Source organism: Jaculus jaculus, chromosome 3, assembly GCF_020740685.1.
Source record: "Jaculus jaculus isolate mJacJac1 chromosome 3, mJacJac1.mat.Y.cur, whole genome shotgun sequence".
NCBI lineage: Eukaryota > Metazoa > Chordata > Mammalia > Rodentia > Dipodidae > Jaculus > Jaculus jaculus.
Genome location: NC_059104.1, coordinates 151,943,185 through 151,959,096, shown reverse-complemented (window position 1 = coordinate 151,959,096; position 15,912 = coordinate 151,943,185). Strand labels below are relative to the sequence as shown.

The 15,912-nt window shown below is 41.1% G+C and overlaps 1 protein-coding gene across 5 annotated transcripts in view; it reads right to left on the bottom strand.

Annotated features, from left to right (window-relative positions):
* Adamtsl3 (ADAMTS like 3) overlaps positions 1 to 15,912 on the bottom strand; it is a 336,164-nt gene that overhangs the window by 128,113 nt on the left and 192,139 nt on the right. For all 5 annotated transcript variants that reach the window (XM_045145013.1, XM_045145012.1, XM_045145015.1 and 2 more), the window contains exons 10-11: positions 5,512 to 5,623; positions 1,532 to 1,670 (exon numbers count right to left, since the gene is read on the bottom strand). In XM_045145013.1, coding sequence (XP_045000948.1) covers positions 1,532 to 1,670; positions 5,512 to 5,623 — 251 coding nt within the window. The remainder of the gene's footprint in view (positions 1 to 1,531; positions 1,671 to 5,511; positions 5,624 to 15,912) is intronic.

Sequence of the window (15,912 nt, the reverse complement as noted above, 5' to 3'; positions counted from 1 at the left end):
CTCATACTCCATAATACCAGGAAGGTGCCAATTTATTAATCCAGGGGGGAATAAAGCAGACTTTGAAGAACAGGACACTCCTTGAGCACTCAGGCCCCTTCAAAAGAGTCTACATTCTTCCTGCTGCCCCAATGCAGGTCAGCTGACCTGGTCTCAAAGGTCTTAATCTCTCATATAATTGCAGCTGAACAGGCCAAAGTTTCAGCCCAAAGATTTAATTTCTGTGCCATATCTCTCTGCACACACCAGTCTGTTTCTATGCAGAGCAGCCCTGCATAAATTCTCAGGACATGGGCATAACAGCAAGCTTCTCACACAAACTGCTTCTAGCCCAGTCCAGACAAAGCTTTTTCTCACCCTCATAAGCCAAACCTCACAGTCCATAGTTCTTACTGCATTCAAGGTCTTTCAACTCTGACCAGAATAGTTCATCAAGCTATACTTGCAGTGCTGCAAGGCATCTCTTAGGCCAAAGTTTGAAATCCTTCCATATTCCTCTTGAAAATCAGCACCAAAACATTAAAGCTACACAGTTAGTTGTCTAGCAGCAATCTCACTCTTGGTAACAACTTTACTGTTGCAGTCAGGTTCACATTGCTAGCAAAAATCACCCAACCAAGAGCAGCTTTTGGGAAAAGGGGTTTATTTTGGCTTACAAACTCCATGATGGCAGGGGAAAACAATGGCATGAACAGAGGGCGGACATCACCCTTCTGCCAACATAAGGCAGACAATAGAAACAGGAGAGTGTGCCAAACACTGGCAAGGCAAAACTGGCTATAATACCTATAAGCCCACCCCCAAGAATACACTACCTCAAAGTGGCATTAATTCTCAAATCTCTATCTGGGAACCTAGCATTCAGAACACCTAAGTTTATGGGGGATACCTGAGTCAATCCACCACACATGGCGAGCCTGAGAACCTGAGCCAGGGTAATGAAGATACACAGTGGAGATACAAAAAATTCACCAAAGCAGAAATCCAGATTTTAAGAGCTCAACCCTAAAGTATACTTAAAACACACCCACCAAGGCTTAGGGAATTTTGTAGAAGAGGTAATGGAAAGAAAGTAAGAGCCATAGGGTGGGAAGGAATATCCAGAAGCACTGCCACCCTCGCATGACAGATGGTTCCTCTCACAACTCATAACCCACAACCCCATGGTGAATACCAGCAACCCCACTAAGGAGGGCCCTCAATGGAATGGGAGCAGGTGAGGGGGGGATGATGGCATGAACACATGATGTGTCCATACAAAGTTTCTACTGAATAAAAATAAGGAGAAGAATTGCTCACAAAAGTTTCTTATAAGGAGCTTATGGACACACATTCCCATGACCAGAGTGAGCTAGCCAGAAGGACCAGATTAGCTAATTCCTACTGACTGCGATCGTAAGTGTGAGTGTAGGCACCTGCCGCTGGTGCGTGTTCAGGGTTCAGGAAATGGAAACCAGTTGTCCTGTGAGACTGATGTACCCTGACTGAAACGGATTCATTTCTGTTAGCGAAAGTGGGCAACTGCACAGACCTTGACGGGCAAGGGTCCATGCTGCATTCTTTAAGCTTCGGTTTCGGTTTGACATTTTCAGGGTAGTAATGACAGTAGTGGTCAGGTACCACCCTCTTCAATCGGATGTCCACACATTCAGCAGAGTTGAGCTGATAACCTAAAGGGATGGGAGAGGAAATGATGAGCACCGGATCTGCTCTGTATCTGCTTGGCAAGGGTACCATATGCCATACACTTTCTCTAAAATCTTAGCTCAGTGTTTTGTTTTGTTTTTTTCCAGTCTGGCCATATAACAGAATCAACAGGGGGCTTTTACTATACACCAGGGCTCTTCATGGGCCATTTAGGCCAGAAGCACTACAACTGAGGTCCAGGAAATCCGTACTTTAATAAAACAGATTGACAAGTTCTTCTGAGATGTCTAAAATCTGTGGCCAAAACGGATGACAAATACTTGAACTCATGTCGGCTCTCCTGGAACTTGTAACTACGAAGGTACAATTGACTCCTTTTAGGAAATGTCTGGAACTTGGATAGTTTTCTTTATTGACCACAGTTTACTATCTCATGTGCTCATTGTCACTGAGGTATCATGACAGCCTCTCCTCTTATATCCTTGTATTTCCCTGTGTTCTCCTATTGCAGCTGCCATTCCTATTTTCCGCTGTTCCCTAGACATCTCTTCTAATTCATTCTTTAGATGTCTTTAAATGTATACATACTTATTATGCATTATGATCATAATTCAGTATGTAAAATAAACTAAGTTAAACCATATTTGTGGTGCTGAGAATCAAACTTAGAGCTCTGAGCATGCTAGGGAAGTATACTACCATTGAGCTATACCCCTATCTTCAATAACATCTTGAATCTTGTTGTACATTATTTTTTTGTCACTCCATGGTATGTTTTTTGAGAGCTGCACCTTTGTGCTAGGTCATTGCTGAGGTAAATATTTCTTTCACCATATTCCAATGATTTCATCCACTACATTTCACTCATCTGCTGCCCTGGGCCAGGCAGGGTACCTCTAATGCCAACAACCTTTCCAACTGTGGAATTAAGCATGGAGGTACAGGAAGGAAAAAAATCCATATCCCTAAGTCCTGTACCAATGCTGTCGCATATTCTTCCACAGGAGAAAAAATGGACACTTACTCCTGATTTTATTACATCCAACTTGTACAGTCTTTCTTTGAGGAAAGTGAACATTCCAAGCAAATGAATACTGTAAAAAATAATAAAAAACAAAAACCTCACAACATGACACTGCTTTCCTTGAAAGATCTGATTCCAGGCTTCCTTCACTAAGTAAGTGTCATTTTAACTGTTTTTTTTTTTTTTCCCTAAAAGGTGATTTTTCAAAGTCATAATGAGCTAAAGATGTTTTTTAAAAATAAAGCTAAACTCTCAATCTCTGCTGATTGGTCTAAAGGTCTAAAAATACACTTCAAGTCCCAACTACTGGGAGGAATCTGATTTTAGAAACCGCTAGATATCTTTCTACAAGGCATGGCTTGGATGTAAGCTGAGCTAGAGGACAGACTGGTACACATTATAAAAAGTAAGGCTAAAACCGCAAGAATGAAAATCCAAATGGCGTCAATAAAATGTTACTTGTGTGCCAGCCTCTGCCAGAAAGACTCCAACCTCAGCTAGCCGTGGTGATCCCAGCGCCTCCTGCAGACCACCTCAAGGGTTCCGTGTAGACGTTCAGAGACCAGAGCAGAAAGTCCCTCCAGTACCTGCGGTGCCTTCGAGACCAGCAAACTAATTTTTTTCAATAACCATAGAAAATCTCTGAAATGCCATTCACACAAATCATGTAGATTTGATTACTAATATGATTAACTTTTGGCGTGCTTTCCCTGTGGGTTTTATATGTGTATTTTTATCATCCCCTAAACAAGTACCAAATGAGATTATAGCCAAGAGAAAAATCTTTATCCAAAATAGAAACATGCTTCTGAAAGGAGGAGACATACAGGTGTTTATAATTTAGGAGGGAGAATTCATTTTCCTCCTTAATTTTATTGCAATTTAGAGGTTAAAAGAGCAAAGAAATACAGCCTCTTTTTTTTTTTTTTTTGGTTAGCAAATGGATTGAGATCCTGCTCATACACAGAAAAGGGCAGACACTCGGGAACAGCATAATGCCTGTCTGTTCTACCTTTCCCTTCCAAGTGGTACAAGCTCACTCTTGAGGTACCCTGAGCACATCCTTAGTTCCAGAAGGATGAACTGACTATCTGTGGATGGCTGCATGTGAGAAAGGCCTTTCTCCCTTCGAAGAATATAATCAGTTAAGCTAGGTCGACTCTTTCTGTGAAACATCCCAGCCAGAGTAGCAAGCTTGGCTTTTGTCTTTTATCTTACAGGTCCAAGTGGAAGTGTCTCTCTGAAGGAACTGTGCGAGAGGAGTAAGAAATCAATTAAAAAGAGATGGTTGTCTGCTTCTGTGCAGAGTGAGAACTTTAAAGAAAAAAAAAAAGCCCTACTATCTCCTTGGGGTCCATGAGAAACTGCTGTCTTCCCCAGAGCTCTGACCCACCTGCCCAAGGAGGTGGAATTCGCCAGCCAGAGTTTGTAGGTGTGCCCCACTCACTCGGGAGCTCTCGTCTGGGACTGCTGGGTCACGTTTGCACCACACTGTCCACACTAGCATGACTGAGATTGCCAGGAGTGAGGGGGACAACCAGGATCTTCTTTGAAGGGGCATTATAGACAAGATTCAGATTTAAACTCTGACAACAAATATCCCCCAAGGGCTCACAGAGTGCCAGACACTTCTGCACCTTCCTAGACATGCCACCTCATCTTGCTGTGCAATGTGCTATAAGGGGTGCTGAGTTCCGTTTACAGATAAGAAACTGAAGCTCAAAGATGTCTCAGGGGCAATCAGTAGAGAGTCCAATGAGTGCATCAAGTTGCTCAAACTCCAACATTCCTCTTAGCCCACTAGGCCAGGCTGCCTTTTTCTTTTGGTGATAGAGAGAGAACCCGGGGCTTGCATATGGTACACAAGTACTCTTCCACTGAGCAACACTGTCAGCCCCTACACTGGTGTGAACTCTGGAGTGCACATCTCAGGGAAAAGGGTTGGCTACAGTATTTCTAAGGCCTGGGTCAGTCCAGCTCACAGTCTCTACTGGAAACATGGTTCCCCTCAGTCAGCTTTAGGGCAGCTCAAATGGTTATACATTCTCTGAGGGTCTGTGAGGAGTCACTGACTCAGGTCTAAAGGAGTTTTTGCTGCATAAAAACGCCCATCATGTTTGACAAAATCCAGGAGAAACTGAAATAAACAGAGAGAATATTTCAGCTGGCGTGGCCTTGAAGATTTTCTATTTACTGTCCTGTTCACACTGTATTTGTTTCTGTCATTGTACTTCTTTGTATGACAAAAGAAAATCCTTTTCCACTTTAGGTAGCAAGATGAAAATTCTTCTGGTAAATCTGTTAAGGTTTTTAAAGGTCTATTTAAAGAAGTAACTAACACAGGTGAACCAAAAGACCAGACCTTAATATGGCTACCACTGCACTCATAGATGCTGCTTCCTTCTGTTATGTAAACGCAGAGCAGCAGGACCCTTAAAAGCCTGTGAAACATTTGCCCACCCCGCCCTCAGATCTCAGACTGCAGCCTTCAGTAGGTCTGAGGTGGGCCCAAGGATTTGCATGTCTAGTGTTGGCTCTCAGATGCTGCTGCTGCTGCTGCTGCACATCTGGGTCCCCACTAGGAATGAGTGCTGGAGAATGAGAATCAAGTGGTCCATCACCCCAAGTTAAAACAACAACAAAAAAGAGTTAACTGGTAATGGGGAAGACCCAATTTTTACTTTCATTCCAGAGCCCGGCTCAGCGCTTAAGAGTATTCCTCTGCGTTGCTGAGGAAGATGTGTTACTCCCACACCAATCTTGAGGTCCCATTCCAACAGACATGCATGTCAATTCTAACTTCACACACTGCATATTCGTGAACGAAGTCAGTGTCTCACCTCCTCCACATGTCACAGTGCAGGGAAAGAAGTCAGTCTGTCTCCACTGATGACTGATGGGCTGGTAAAAGAAGAACTGGACCACGCTGTCTTTGGCCACGGTGTACCTGGTCTGGACAGAGAGAATGGTGAGGACACATTGCACACGGTGAGCCACAGCTCTTCCTGTCTTCTTCACTCATCCATGCAACCCCACATGTGCCCAAAGTGACCACACATGAAGACTCCAGGGACTTTCAGACAGGCGAGCATTTCACCTAGTACTTGTCAAAAATGGGGGTTCTGATGAGCCTCAAAACTCTCCCTGGAATCATTTCCTTCCAGATAATTCCAAGTCTGTGAACAGATTCACAAAACTCCACGCAGGCTACTTTTGTTCATTGGACATTTTTCCTTCCTAAAACATCAATTCCAATTTCCAAGACAACAGAGACTGAGATTTAATTTGGGTTTGCTCACAACATATCATATAATTAGAATTCTTATAGTTTTTAAACTTTTATCCTAATGATTCTTTGCTTTGATCTTATGAACAGAGTATTTAATTTTTTCATTAGTATATATTAATTGTACAAGGCAATGGGTTTAATTATGACTTTTCATACATGCAAATAATATATTTGGAATCTTAACGGTTTTGCGTATTTGTGTGTGGTATGTGGGCATGTGTATATGCATGTCCACAGGCATGTGGGCTCACATATGGATGCATACATGTGGAGGCCAGAGGTAAAAATCAGGTGTCTTCCTTAATCATTGTCCAACTTATTTTCTGAGACAGGGTCGTTACATGAATATAGAGCTCACTGATTTGCCTAGACCAGCCAATTAGAAAGCTAGATTCCTACTTGCATTTTCAAGCAGACAGAGAGAGAAAGGGGATAGGTGTGTCAGGGCCTCTAGCCCCTACAAATGAACTCCAGATACATGCGTCACTTTGTGCTTCTGGCTTTACATGGGTACTTGGGAAGTTGAACCCATGTCGTTAGGCATTGCAGACAAGCACATTAACCACTAAGCTATTCCTCCACTTTGAATTGCAGCACCTTTAAGCAGCCCCTTCTGAAAAGTCCTCCTTCCTCCTAAAACACAACTGGGAAAACTCACCTGAGGTAGCACAAAAGATTACTGCATTCACATGTAAACATTTTAGACATTAGAGGAGGGGCTGGAGAGATGTTAGCAGTTAAGGCACTTGACTGTGAAGCCTAAGGACCCATGTTCAACTCTCAGGTCCCACATAAGCCAGACACACAAGGTGACACAAGCCCCAAGGTTGCGCCCGGGCACATGATGTGAGGGCACACACATCTGGAGTTTGATGGCAGTGGCTGGAGGCCCTGGTGCAACAATTCTCTTTCTCTTTCTCTCATGAAAAAAAAAAATAAAAAAAAAAAAAATATATATATATATATATGGGAGGGGCAGAGCCAGGCATGGTGGTGCACGCCTTTAATCCCAGCACTTGGGAGGCAGAGGTAGGAGGAACTCCTTGAGTCTGAGAGCCGCCCTGAGAGACTACATAGTGAATTCCATGTCAGCCTGAGCTAGTGTAAGACCCTACTTCAAAAACCAAAAACCAAAAAAAAAAGGGGGGGGGGAGGGTCACTACTGAGAAAGGGATGCATTTGCAGATAAGGCTACATGTACAATTTCAGGTGATTTTATTGAAGCAAGTTCTCTTCATACTTTTCCTGTTTCTTCCCTGTTGAAGAAAACTAATGAGTTAGGAAGGCTTCCAGAAAGCAGCATGAAGTGAAAAAGGCAAAAACCATTAGTTAAGTTAATGAAAGACTCATCCAAAAATGCAGAAACACACATGGTGTCCAAGACTTTATATCTGAAATTTGCCAATAAAGTAGCTTTTAATTGTCTTCTGCACAGAAAAATGAGGTAATTCTCTTTATCTAGCAACTCCACAATGTGCATATTTTCAATATACCATGTATACACCTATAAATACAAATTTTTATTTGTCAACTATAATTGTAAAAAAGATACACATTTTAGAAAAAAACTTGAAAATGTAATTAATCAATTAAATAAAGATATATTTAGGGCTGGAAAGATGGCTTAGTGGTTAAGGCACTTGTCTGAAAGCCAAAGGACCCAGGTTCAATTCCCCAGTACCCATGTAAAGCCAGATGCACAGGGTGGCGCATGTGTTTGCAGTGGCTAGAGGCCCTGACATGCCCACTGTCGTAAAAAATAAAAAATTAAAAAAACTGATAAGGTGTCCTGAACAAAAGCTAACGAAAGTACAGAAGAAAGTTGTCAAATATAAGAAACAACAATGTGAAATAAATCAGTAAGCGTTATGAAAGAATTTTAAGAAGGGTTAACTGAAAAATAAATATTTAGTGGATTTAATTATAACATGGCTTAAAAATTCCAGGCAGTTACAGGGAAGGGTTAAGGTGTTGATGGCAGGATGCCTGTAGCAGTGGCTTGTGGAGGTAGAAAACCCAACTAAGGGGTTTTGTTTCTGTCTGTGGCACAATATCTTGTTTCCGAAGGCTCCTCTCAGAAAGAGTAAGAGAAAATGCACTATAAAATATTTTTAAATGTGCATTAAGTCATCAGAGAAGCATTGTACTGGCGGGGATTGGCAGGGATAATGTCTCAGACACCAAAAGGGTCCGGAAAGGTGAGCATCATGTTTGGCCCCTCTGTTCACCTCCAGGCATTTTCTAGTTTGCAAGTGATGATGGGATCTGGGAAGCAGCACACTCCTGTCAGCAGACTAGTCAGGCCTGGGAGAGCAAAACTTGAACTCCAAGCCAGCCAAGGTGAGGGACCTTCACAAACACCCCAGGCCTTCAGCTATGTCCCTAGAAAGCTCTGCCCCAGGAATACAAGAAAACCGGTAATAGAGCAGCTTTCAAAGACAATGAAGCTAGGTTTCTTGCTGGATCAAGGTGATTGGTTGGTTGGCTCCTAAACTAGCTGTCTTCTAGAAGCAAAAACACACAGTCATATATTATATCTTCAATCTTCCCTCTGCAATATGCAATTCTGACTTGAAGAATAGTCAAGCATGCAAAAAAAATAGAATTTAATCATCAGTAAAAAATTTTAAAGCTATTACAAGCATTGCAGGAAATCTGGGTATTGGCATTAAGTGGTGGTGATTTTAAAGGTTAAAATTTCACTCCTACCCTCTGCCATCCCAGCCTTGGCTTCATGTCTGGTTTGCTTGCTGGAGGAGCCAGACACACCTCATGCTATTCCCATGGTCATAAAGCATCAGTGTTGGCATAGAGCTTTTGCCCTGGGCTCTGCTGTCAGAGGATTTGGACTAAGATGTTATGACTAAAATGCTCAGGAAATTAAATGATAAAATATAGACACTCGCTAGAAACAGAGATATAAGTGTAATATGTAAACCAATATTTCAATGGGTCAACACAGCAAATTAGACTGGAGCTGGGAAAATCCTTTTTAAGAAGACAGATATTGGACTTCTTAAGTTTTCAGGCTGTGCAACTTGTCACCTCTAAGGCTGTAGTGCAAAAGCAGTTATCACTAGCATCAATGTACAAAGAAGTGGATGTGGCTATATTCTAATAACACTTTATTTACAAAAACAGATGAATGGTTTGCTGGCCATAATTTGTCAACCCTTAAGTTAGACATACCAGAGCTGAGAATCAGTAAAATAACAGATAAAAAAGATAGTGGAAATTAGGCACTTTATGTAAAAAACAAAAGAAAATATAACATATTGCCAGAAATAGAGAAAAGTGTAGGACAGAAGCTAATCTGAAGATAATGAATGAAAATCATTCACAACTGATGGTGGATGATTTATGGTTAACCATAAATTTATAAGACACTATGGACTTCAATTTGAACAAAGCTACCAATTACAATACAGTCTAATAATGAAAACCAAAACCAAAGATAAATCATTAAGACACAAAGAGAAAAAGACACATTATTTCTAAGTAACAAACTGTTTTTCAAATGAATTAATGAAAGTCAGAACATCTTCAAAGTTCTCAAAGAAAATAGTTTTAGGTCCATTTATAGGAAGATTTGATAATTTTAAAGGTGAATGTATCTTGCCAGGCATGCCTGATGCCTTGGGCTCAAATCCCAGGGCAATAAAACAATAATAATAAATGCAAAAATACCTAAAACTAGTCTTAGAATATATGATGTGAACAGGAACCAAAGAGAAAATGTACAAATGCACAGTTATAGAAATATTTTTAGTATATCTGTCATGGATATAGAACGGATCTTGAATAAAGTCATACATATAAACATATGTAAAAAGCATATATTGAAAATTGCAAACATTATTGAGAGAATTTTTAAATAACCTAACAAATGTGTGGAGATACAGAATCTATGTATTAACAGAATTGTTGTTGGGAAGGTCTCAATTTTCCCCAAATTGACAGAATCCAGAAGTTTATAAAGCCTGACAAGCAAAACCTCAATATTGATGTGGAAATGCAGAATCAAGAGTAGAAAAGAATATAAAAGATCCAAGTGGAAATACAAAAAATTTTCAATATGTTCATATATTAAAGTTCCCAATGAAATATTTTTATTTATTTATTTATTTGAGAGTGACAGACACAGAGAGAAAGACAGATAGAGGGAGAGAGAGAGAATGGGCACGCCAGGGCTTCCAGCCTCTGCAAACGAACTCCAGACATGTGCGCCCCCTTGTGCATCTGGCTAACGTGGGACCTGGGGAACCGAGCCTTGAACTGGGGTCCTTAGGCTTCACAGGCAAGCGCTTAACCGCTAAGCCATCTCTCCAGCCCCAATGAGATATTTTTTAAGAGGAATAGAAAAGGGCTGGAGAGATGGCTTAGCAGTTAAGGTGCTTGCCTGCAAAGCCAACGGACCCAGGTTCAATTCCCCAGGACCTGTGTAAGCCAGATGCTCAAGGTGGAACATGAATCTGGAGTTTGTTTGCAGTGGCTAGAGGCCCTGACTTGCCCATTCTCTCTCTCTCTCTGCCTCTTTCCCTATCCCTCCCTCTCTTTCTCAAATAAATAAATAAATAAATATTTTTTTTAAAAAAATACAAGAATAGAAAAGACAATCATGGAAAGCAGAGCATGAAAGCTTACATTAATATGATAGTAGAAAAGTCAGAAGGATATTGGCTTAAATAGGTAAACAGGTGCATGAAACATCAATATAACTATGCATTGTGCTTTCTGTAGATAAAGGTTTGTCTTTCACCCAATGGCTTAGCGTTAAATGGATGGTCATGTGGAAAGAAATACTGTTTGCATTTGACAACACATGTAAAACCTAAAGCGAAACTTCAAAGCTTCCAGAATAAACATAGAAAAATATCTACATGACATTGGATTAAAAAAAAAATTCGTCACCAGATTACAACTCACAGTAAAACGAAGGGTTAAAAATTAGGACTTTATACTACAAATAAATAAAAGTATTTTTGTGTAGGGCAACTAATAATCCTAAATAGAGCAAAAGGAACATGAAGGCAGTCATGAATTTAGCTCTAGAAATTAAGGATAAAACATAAAAGTAAACCCATATAAGGAAAGAAAATAAAAGTCAAGATCTACATAAACAGAAAGAAAAGTAAGACTAAAAAATAAATCAATACAACTATAATCTAGTATTTAGATGTCACTGAATCGCTATAGATAATAAAGTTTAGGAATGAAAGAAATAATAGCAGGGCTGTAGGGAAGGGCCCGAGGGCCTGTGCCATCTACCACATCTATCTTGGGATGGGCATTTGGTGCTCATTTCTGTGCTGGGAGCGAGCAGTTGCGCATCCGAGCAGCAGGTCTCATCGTCATACGTCTAGATCAAGGTGACCACAATGATTCACTTAGAACCACCAGGATTTTCCCCAGGTCTGCAAAGGAGGTATGAACAGTGGCACAGAGCTGGGTGTCCGTGGGTGTGGAAGTGGGTAAGCAATTACCCATGCCCGCCACAATAAAGATGACTTCTTCCCCTCAAACACCTGAGCCTGGTGCCTTTTCTTTCTCTGCTGTTTTCTTAGTCTTTTCAGTGGTAACCAGCTTTGCAATTTACATTTTCCTAGACAGTGTCCAGTTTATCTAATTTTACAAATATAAAAATAGTATTTCTTTATCATTAAATAATATCTCTACTGTTGCTGTTATATTTCTTTCATTCCTAAACTTTATTATTTCCTTGTCTAACTTTTGTTTTGTTCAAATCATCTCCTGCCTCAGTCTCCCAAGTGCTAGGATCACAAGCTAGTAACACCACATGTGACCACATAATTACTTTAAAAACATATGCCCCTACCCTCCAATGGGCCATTAAGGCTGCCAGAAAGAATAATATTGTTTCTCTAGCCCATTACTCTTCCATTACTTTTTTTAATCTTTTTATTTTAGAGAGAAAGACAGGCAGAAGGAAAAAGCATTGTCTGGCTTACATGGGATCTGGAGAGTCGAACATGGGTCCTTAGGATACACAGGCAAGTGCCTTATCCACTAAGCCATCTCTCCAGCCCTTGCTTTTTTCTTAATTTGAGAGAGGGACAGAGAGAGAGAGAGAATAAGTGCACCAGGTCCTTCAGCCACTGCAAATGAACACCAGACATATGCACCCCCTTGTGTGCCAATCCCACTTGATAACTGTATTCCATTTCATGAGATAATATGAGTAGGAAGAAAATAGGAGAAACACCCCTACATCTGCCCTCAGGTATTCTGTTCCTCAGTAACTAAGCCTTTCCTTGCTCCAGAACCACTTCCCAGCTGTAGATTGGAGCTGAGAGCCCAAAGAAATGTACCAGTTCCTCACCAGCTGTCCTGTGTGAGCCAAATGGGTTGAACACAACAATGAGTTTTGAATGGAAAAAGAAAACAGCAATAAGAACATCTGGTCACAGAGGTGGCTCAGCAGTTGTGAGCCTAAGGAGATTCAGGTTCGATTCCCCAGGACCCACATAAGCCGAATGCACAAGATGGTGCATGTGTCTGGAGTTTGTTTTCAGTGGCTAGGGGCCCTGGTGCATCCATTCTTTACCTGCCCCCCACCATGAATAAATAAATAAAATAGTAAAAAAAGAACATCTACTACTGACTGGGACCATTATATATATGCATATGATTTTTGCATGTGAACACACATTTGTGTGTGGCGTGTGTGTGCCTATGTGTGTGTGTGTGGTGGGTGGGTGTAGAGGCAAGAGGTTGGTGTCAGAAGTCTTCCTCAGCAGCTCTGTATCTTATTTTTGAGAAAGGGTCTCTCACTGAGCCCAGAGCACACCAACTACCCAGATGAGACCAGCAGTCCTAGGGGATCCTCCTATCTCCATATCCCCAGAACTGGGGTTATAGGCAGAATCACCATGTCCATTATGTTAGTTTGTATTGGGATGCGAACTCTGATCCTCATGCTTGTGCATCAAGTACTTTACCCACTAGGCCATCTCCTCAGCCCCTATATGTGTTTATAAAAATATTTTTAGTTATATATCTGCAAGGGAGAGAGAGAAAGAATGAATGAGTATTCCTATTGCCACTGCAAACAAACCCCAGAGGTATGCACTACTTTGTACCGAGGCAATGAACCCAGGTCTTCATGCTATGCAAGCAAGTGCTTTAGCTGCTTAGCCATCTCTGTAGCCCCCTATATGTGTTTTTATTTTGCAAATGTACTTGAAGCAGCAGTATTCTCTGTTTCCACTCATTTTTGCCTTATCTGCATAAAAGGCATTGGTGGTAATTTGAATGGATGTCTCCCAATACATTCAGGAATTTATTAAAGCTTGTAATTTAAATCTCCAGCCACCTGGCCGGATAAGGTGCCACTGTGTGGATCATAGGGTCCAGCCCCAAGGTGTGTGTCACTGGGGGCACATGTAAACTCCAGCCTAACACACGTGGAGCGGTTTGAGCTCTGCCTGGAGTTCCTGAGTGCACTTGCTCACGTTGATGGCAGATTTTCTCTCTGCTTGGACCTGTGAAAGTGGGCCAGCTTCTTGGGCCGTTATGGAACGTCCCCTCTATCTGTAAGCTTCAATAAATCCCTCCCTCTATAACTGGGCCTGGTTTGGAAGTTCATCCCCGTGACAGGAGGCTGACGGTGACAGGAATTAATATGACCATGTCTGAAGGAGAAGTACTAAAAGAATTCCTGCCCTGAGCTTCATATTATTTTGTTGGCTTTGTAATTTTGTTTTTATGGTTCTTAAAGCTAGCAGAAAAAAATATATTGCATTTTATTTTGTGAGAGAAACATTGAAAGAAAATATAGTCCCTGGGGCTATAGTTTCCTGAGGTTTCCATACTCACACAATCTATTGTACAGCCTCCACAAGCATGCAAGCATCGAAGAAAGAGAAAATGTTAGTCAGTGTGGTAATTTGAGTGGATGACATCCAATATATTCAGGTTCTTATTAAAGTTGTAATTTAGATCTGTAGCCACCTGGCTGGAGGAGGTGTCTCCGTGCGTGGATCCTAGGGTCCATTCCTAAGGTGTGGGGTGGATTTGGAATTCCATTACAAAGATATGCAAAGTGCCTGAGTTTTGTTTAGAGTGCCTAGGGGTGCTTGCTTGCTTTTTGGTGATGGCTTGTGGCTTTTTTCTCTCTCTGCTTGGATCAGTGAAAGCAGGCCAGCTTCTTCTGCCATTATGGAACTTCCCCTGGGTCTGTAAGCTTCAATAAATCTCTTCTTCCCATAACTGCGCCTGGTTTGGAAGTTCATCTTAGCAACCTGAAGCTGACTGCTACAGCCACTCTGTTGTATGACCATGGAATTGAGTAAGATTGACAGGTGTGGAAGTGTACCCCTATAACTTCACACTCGGGAGGTAGAGGTAAATGAATCAGGAGGTTAAGGTGATGGACAACTGTACAGCAAGTTCAAGGTCAGCCTGGGCCAAATGAGACACTCTCAAAAAAAAAAAAAAGAAAAAAAAGAAAAGAAATTGAATAATATAAAAGAAAAAAAGTTTCTGCATTGTACAGGAAGGAGGTACTATACAAGGGTTCATGGGCACACATGTGGCCACCTCAGTACTATACTTAAATAATCCCATGAATTCATCATTGCTAAGCCAGAAATGCCAACTTCACACAATAAAAAGCACGATTAACAAAATCTGCTTTAGGGATGGGGAGGTGGCTTAGTGGATAAAGTGCTTGCCCCTGAAGCTGGAGTACCTGAGTTTGATCCCCAGGACCCCACATTTAAAAGCCTGAAGCCAAGGCAGGCTTCTGTGATACCAGCACACTAAGGCTGACCGTGAAGGGAGGTGGAGACAAGAGAATTTCCCGGAGTACGGGCAAGTATAGCAGAGAGAGAGAATCCAGAGCAAGAGCCACTGCCTCGAATGAGCTGGATGGGTGAGGACTGACCCAAACGCTGTCCTCTGACCTCCATGTGTGCATTCACACATCCGCACACACACACGCACCCACACCCAAATTAAAGCATTAAAGCCTTCAAACCTGCTTTGCATTTCAAACCGAAACAAATTAAATGAACAAGTCATATAGCTTTTCTTTGTTGATATATATTCATTTAGAGGATCATTCTAATAGCATATTTTAATCAAACTACAAACTACACTGTATGCAATAAGATGAATCTGAAAATAAATCATTCAGTCCATTTATTCCCCCCCAAAAAAAAACTACTGATAGTTTGGATCTCTAATATTGATGAAGTCTTGATACAGTTCTTCCCATGATTACTTTATGTTTACAGGGTTCCTAATATGAAAATATATTAAAAACATCTTTGGAGTGTGGTACGGTAGTATCATTCTTCCTTGAATAAAGTCGCTGTTATTACCAGATAACTACCAAGCATTTTCAGAGAATTTTAATCCCAGGAAGAACCTTATACCTAAATATTTACTCAGGAATGCTGACATTATACATTATTTTAGAAGGAAAACTTGGAGATATAAGATTGTTCCCTTCAAATTTACAAAAACTAACTGAAAATATAAAGACCTCACTCAGCTACTGAGTTCTTTAGAGAGCCAAGTTCTTTAAATCTGCAAGGGTCTTTTTGTTCCTAGAGTTTTTATTTATTTGTTTGTTTGTTTATTTATTTATTTATTTATTTATTTAGAGATTGAGCAATGGAGTTAAAACAGACTATGACAATCACAGGAGTTGGTTTTCTTGTCTGTTTGTTTGTTTGTTTGTTTCTTGCCTTCTTAACAAGTCCCCTGATTGATGAGGCAAAAGGGAACAATTCAGATTAAGCTGTACCCTGGGAGCTCAGTCTGATTCCACCACTTAACGAATTCTTATCAGACATTTCATTTTTGTGGGGACTTGTCCACCTAGGAGCTCACGCAGGCGGAGAAAGAGGGAAAGCCTACTGTCCAGTGGTCCTCCTTCCACGCCTGACCCACGTGAGCCCTTTGGCCTAGCCTAGGGAGTTGCCAC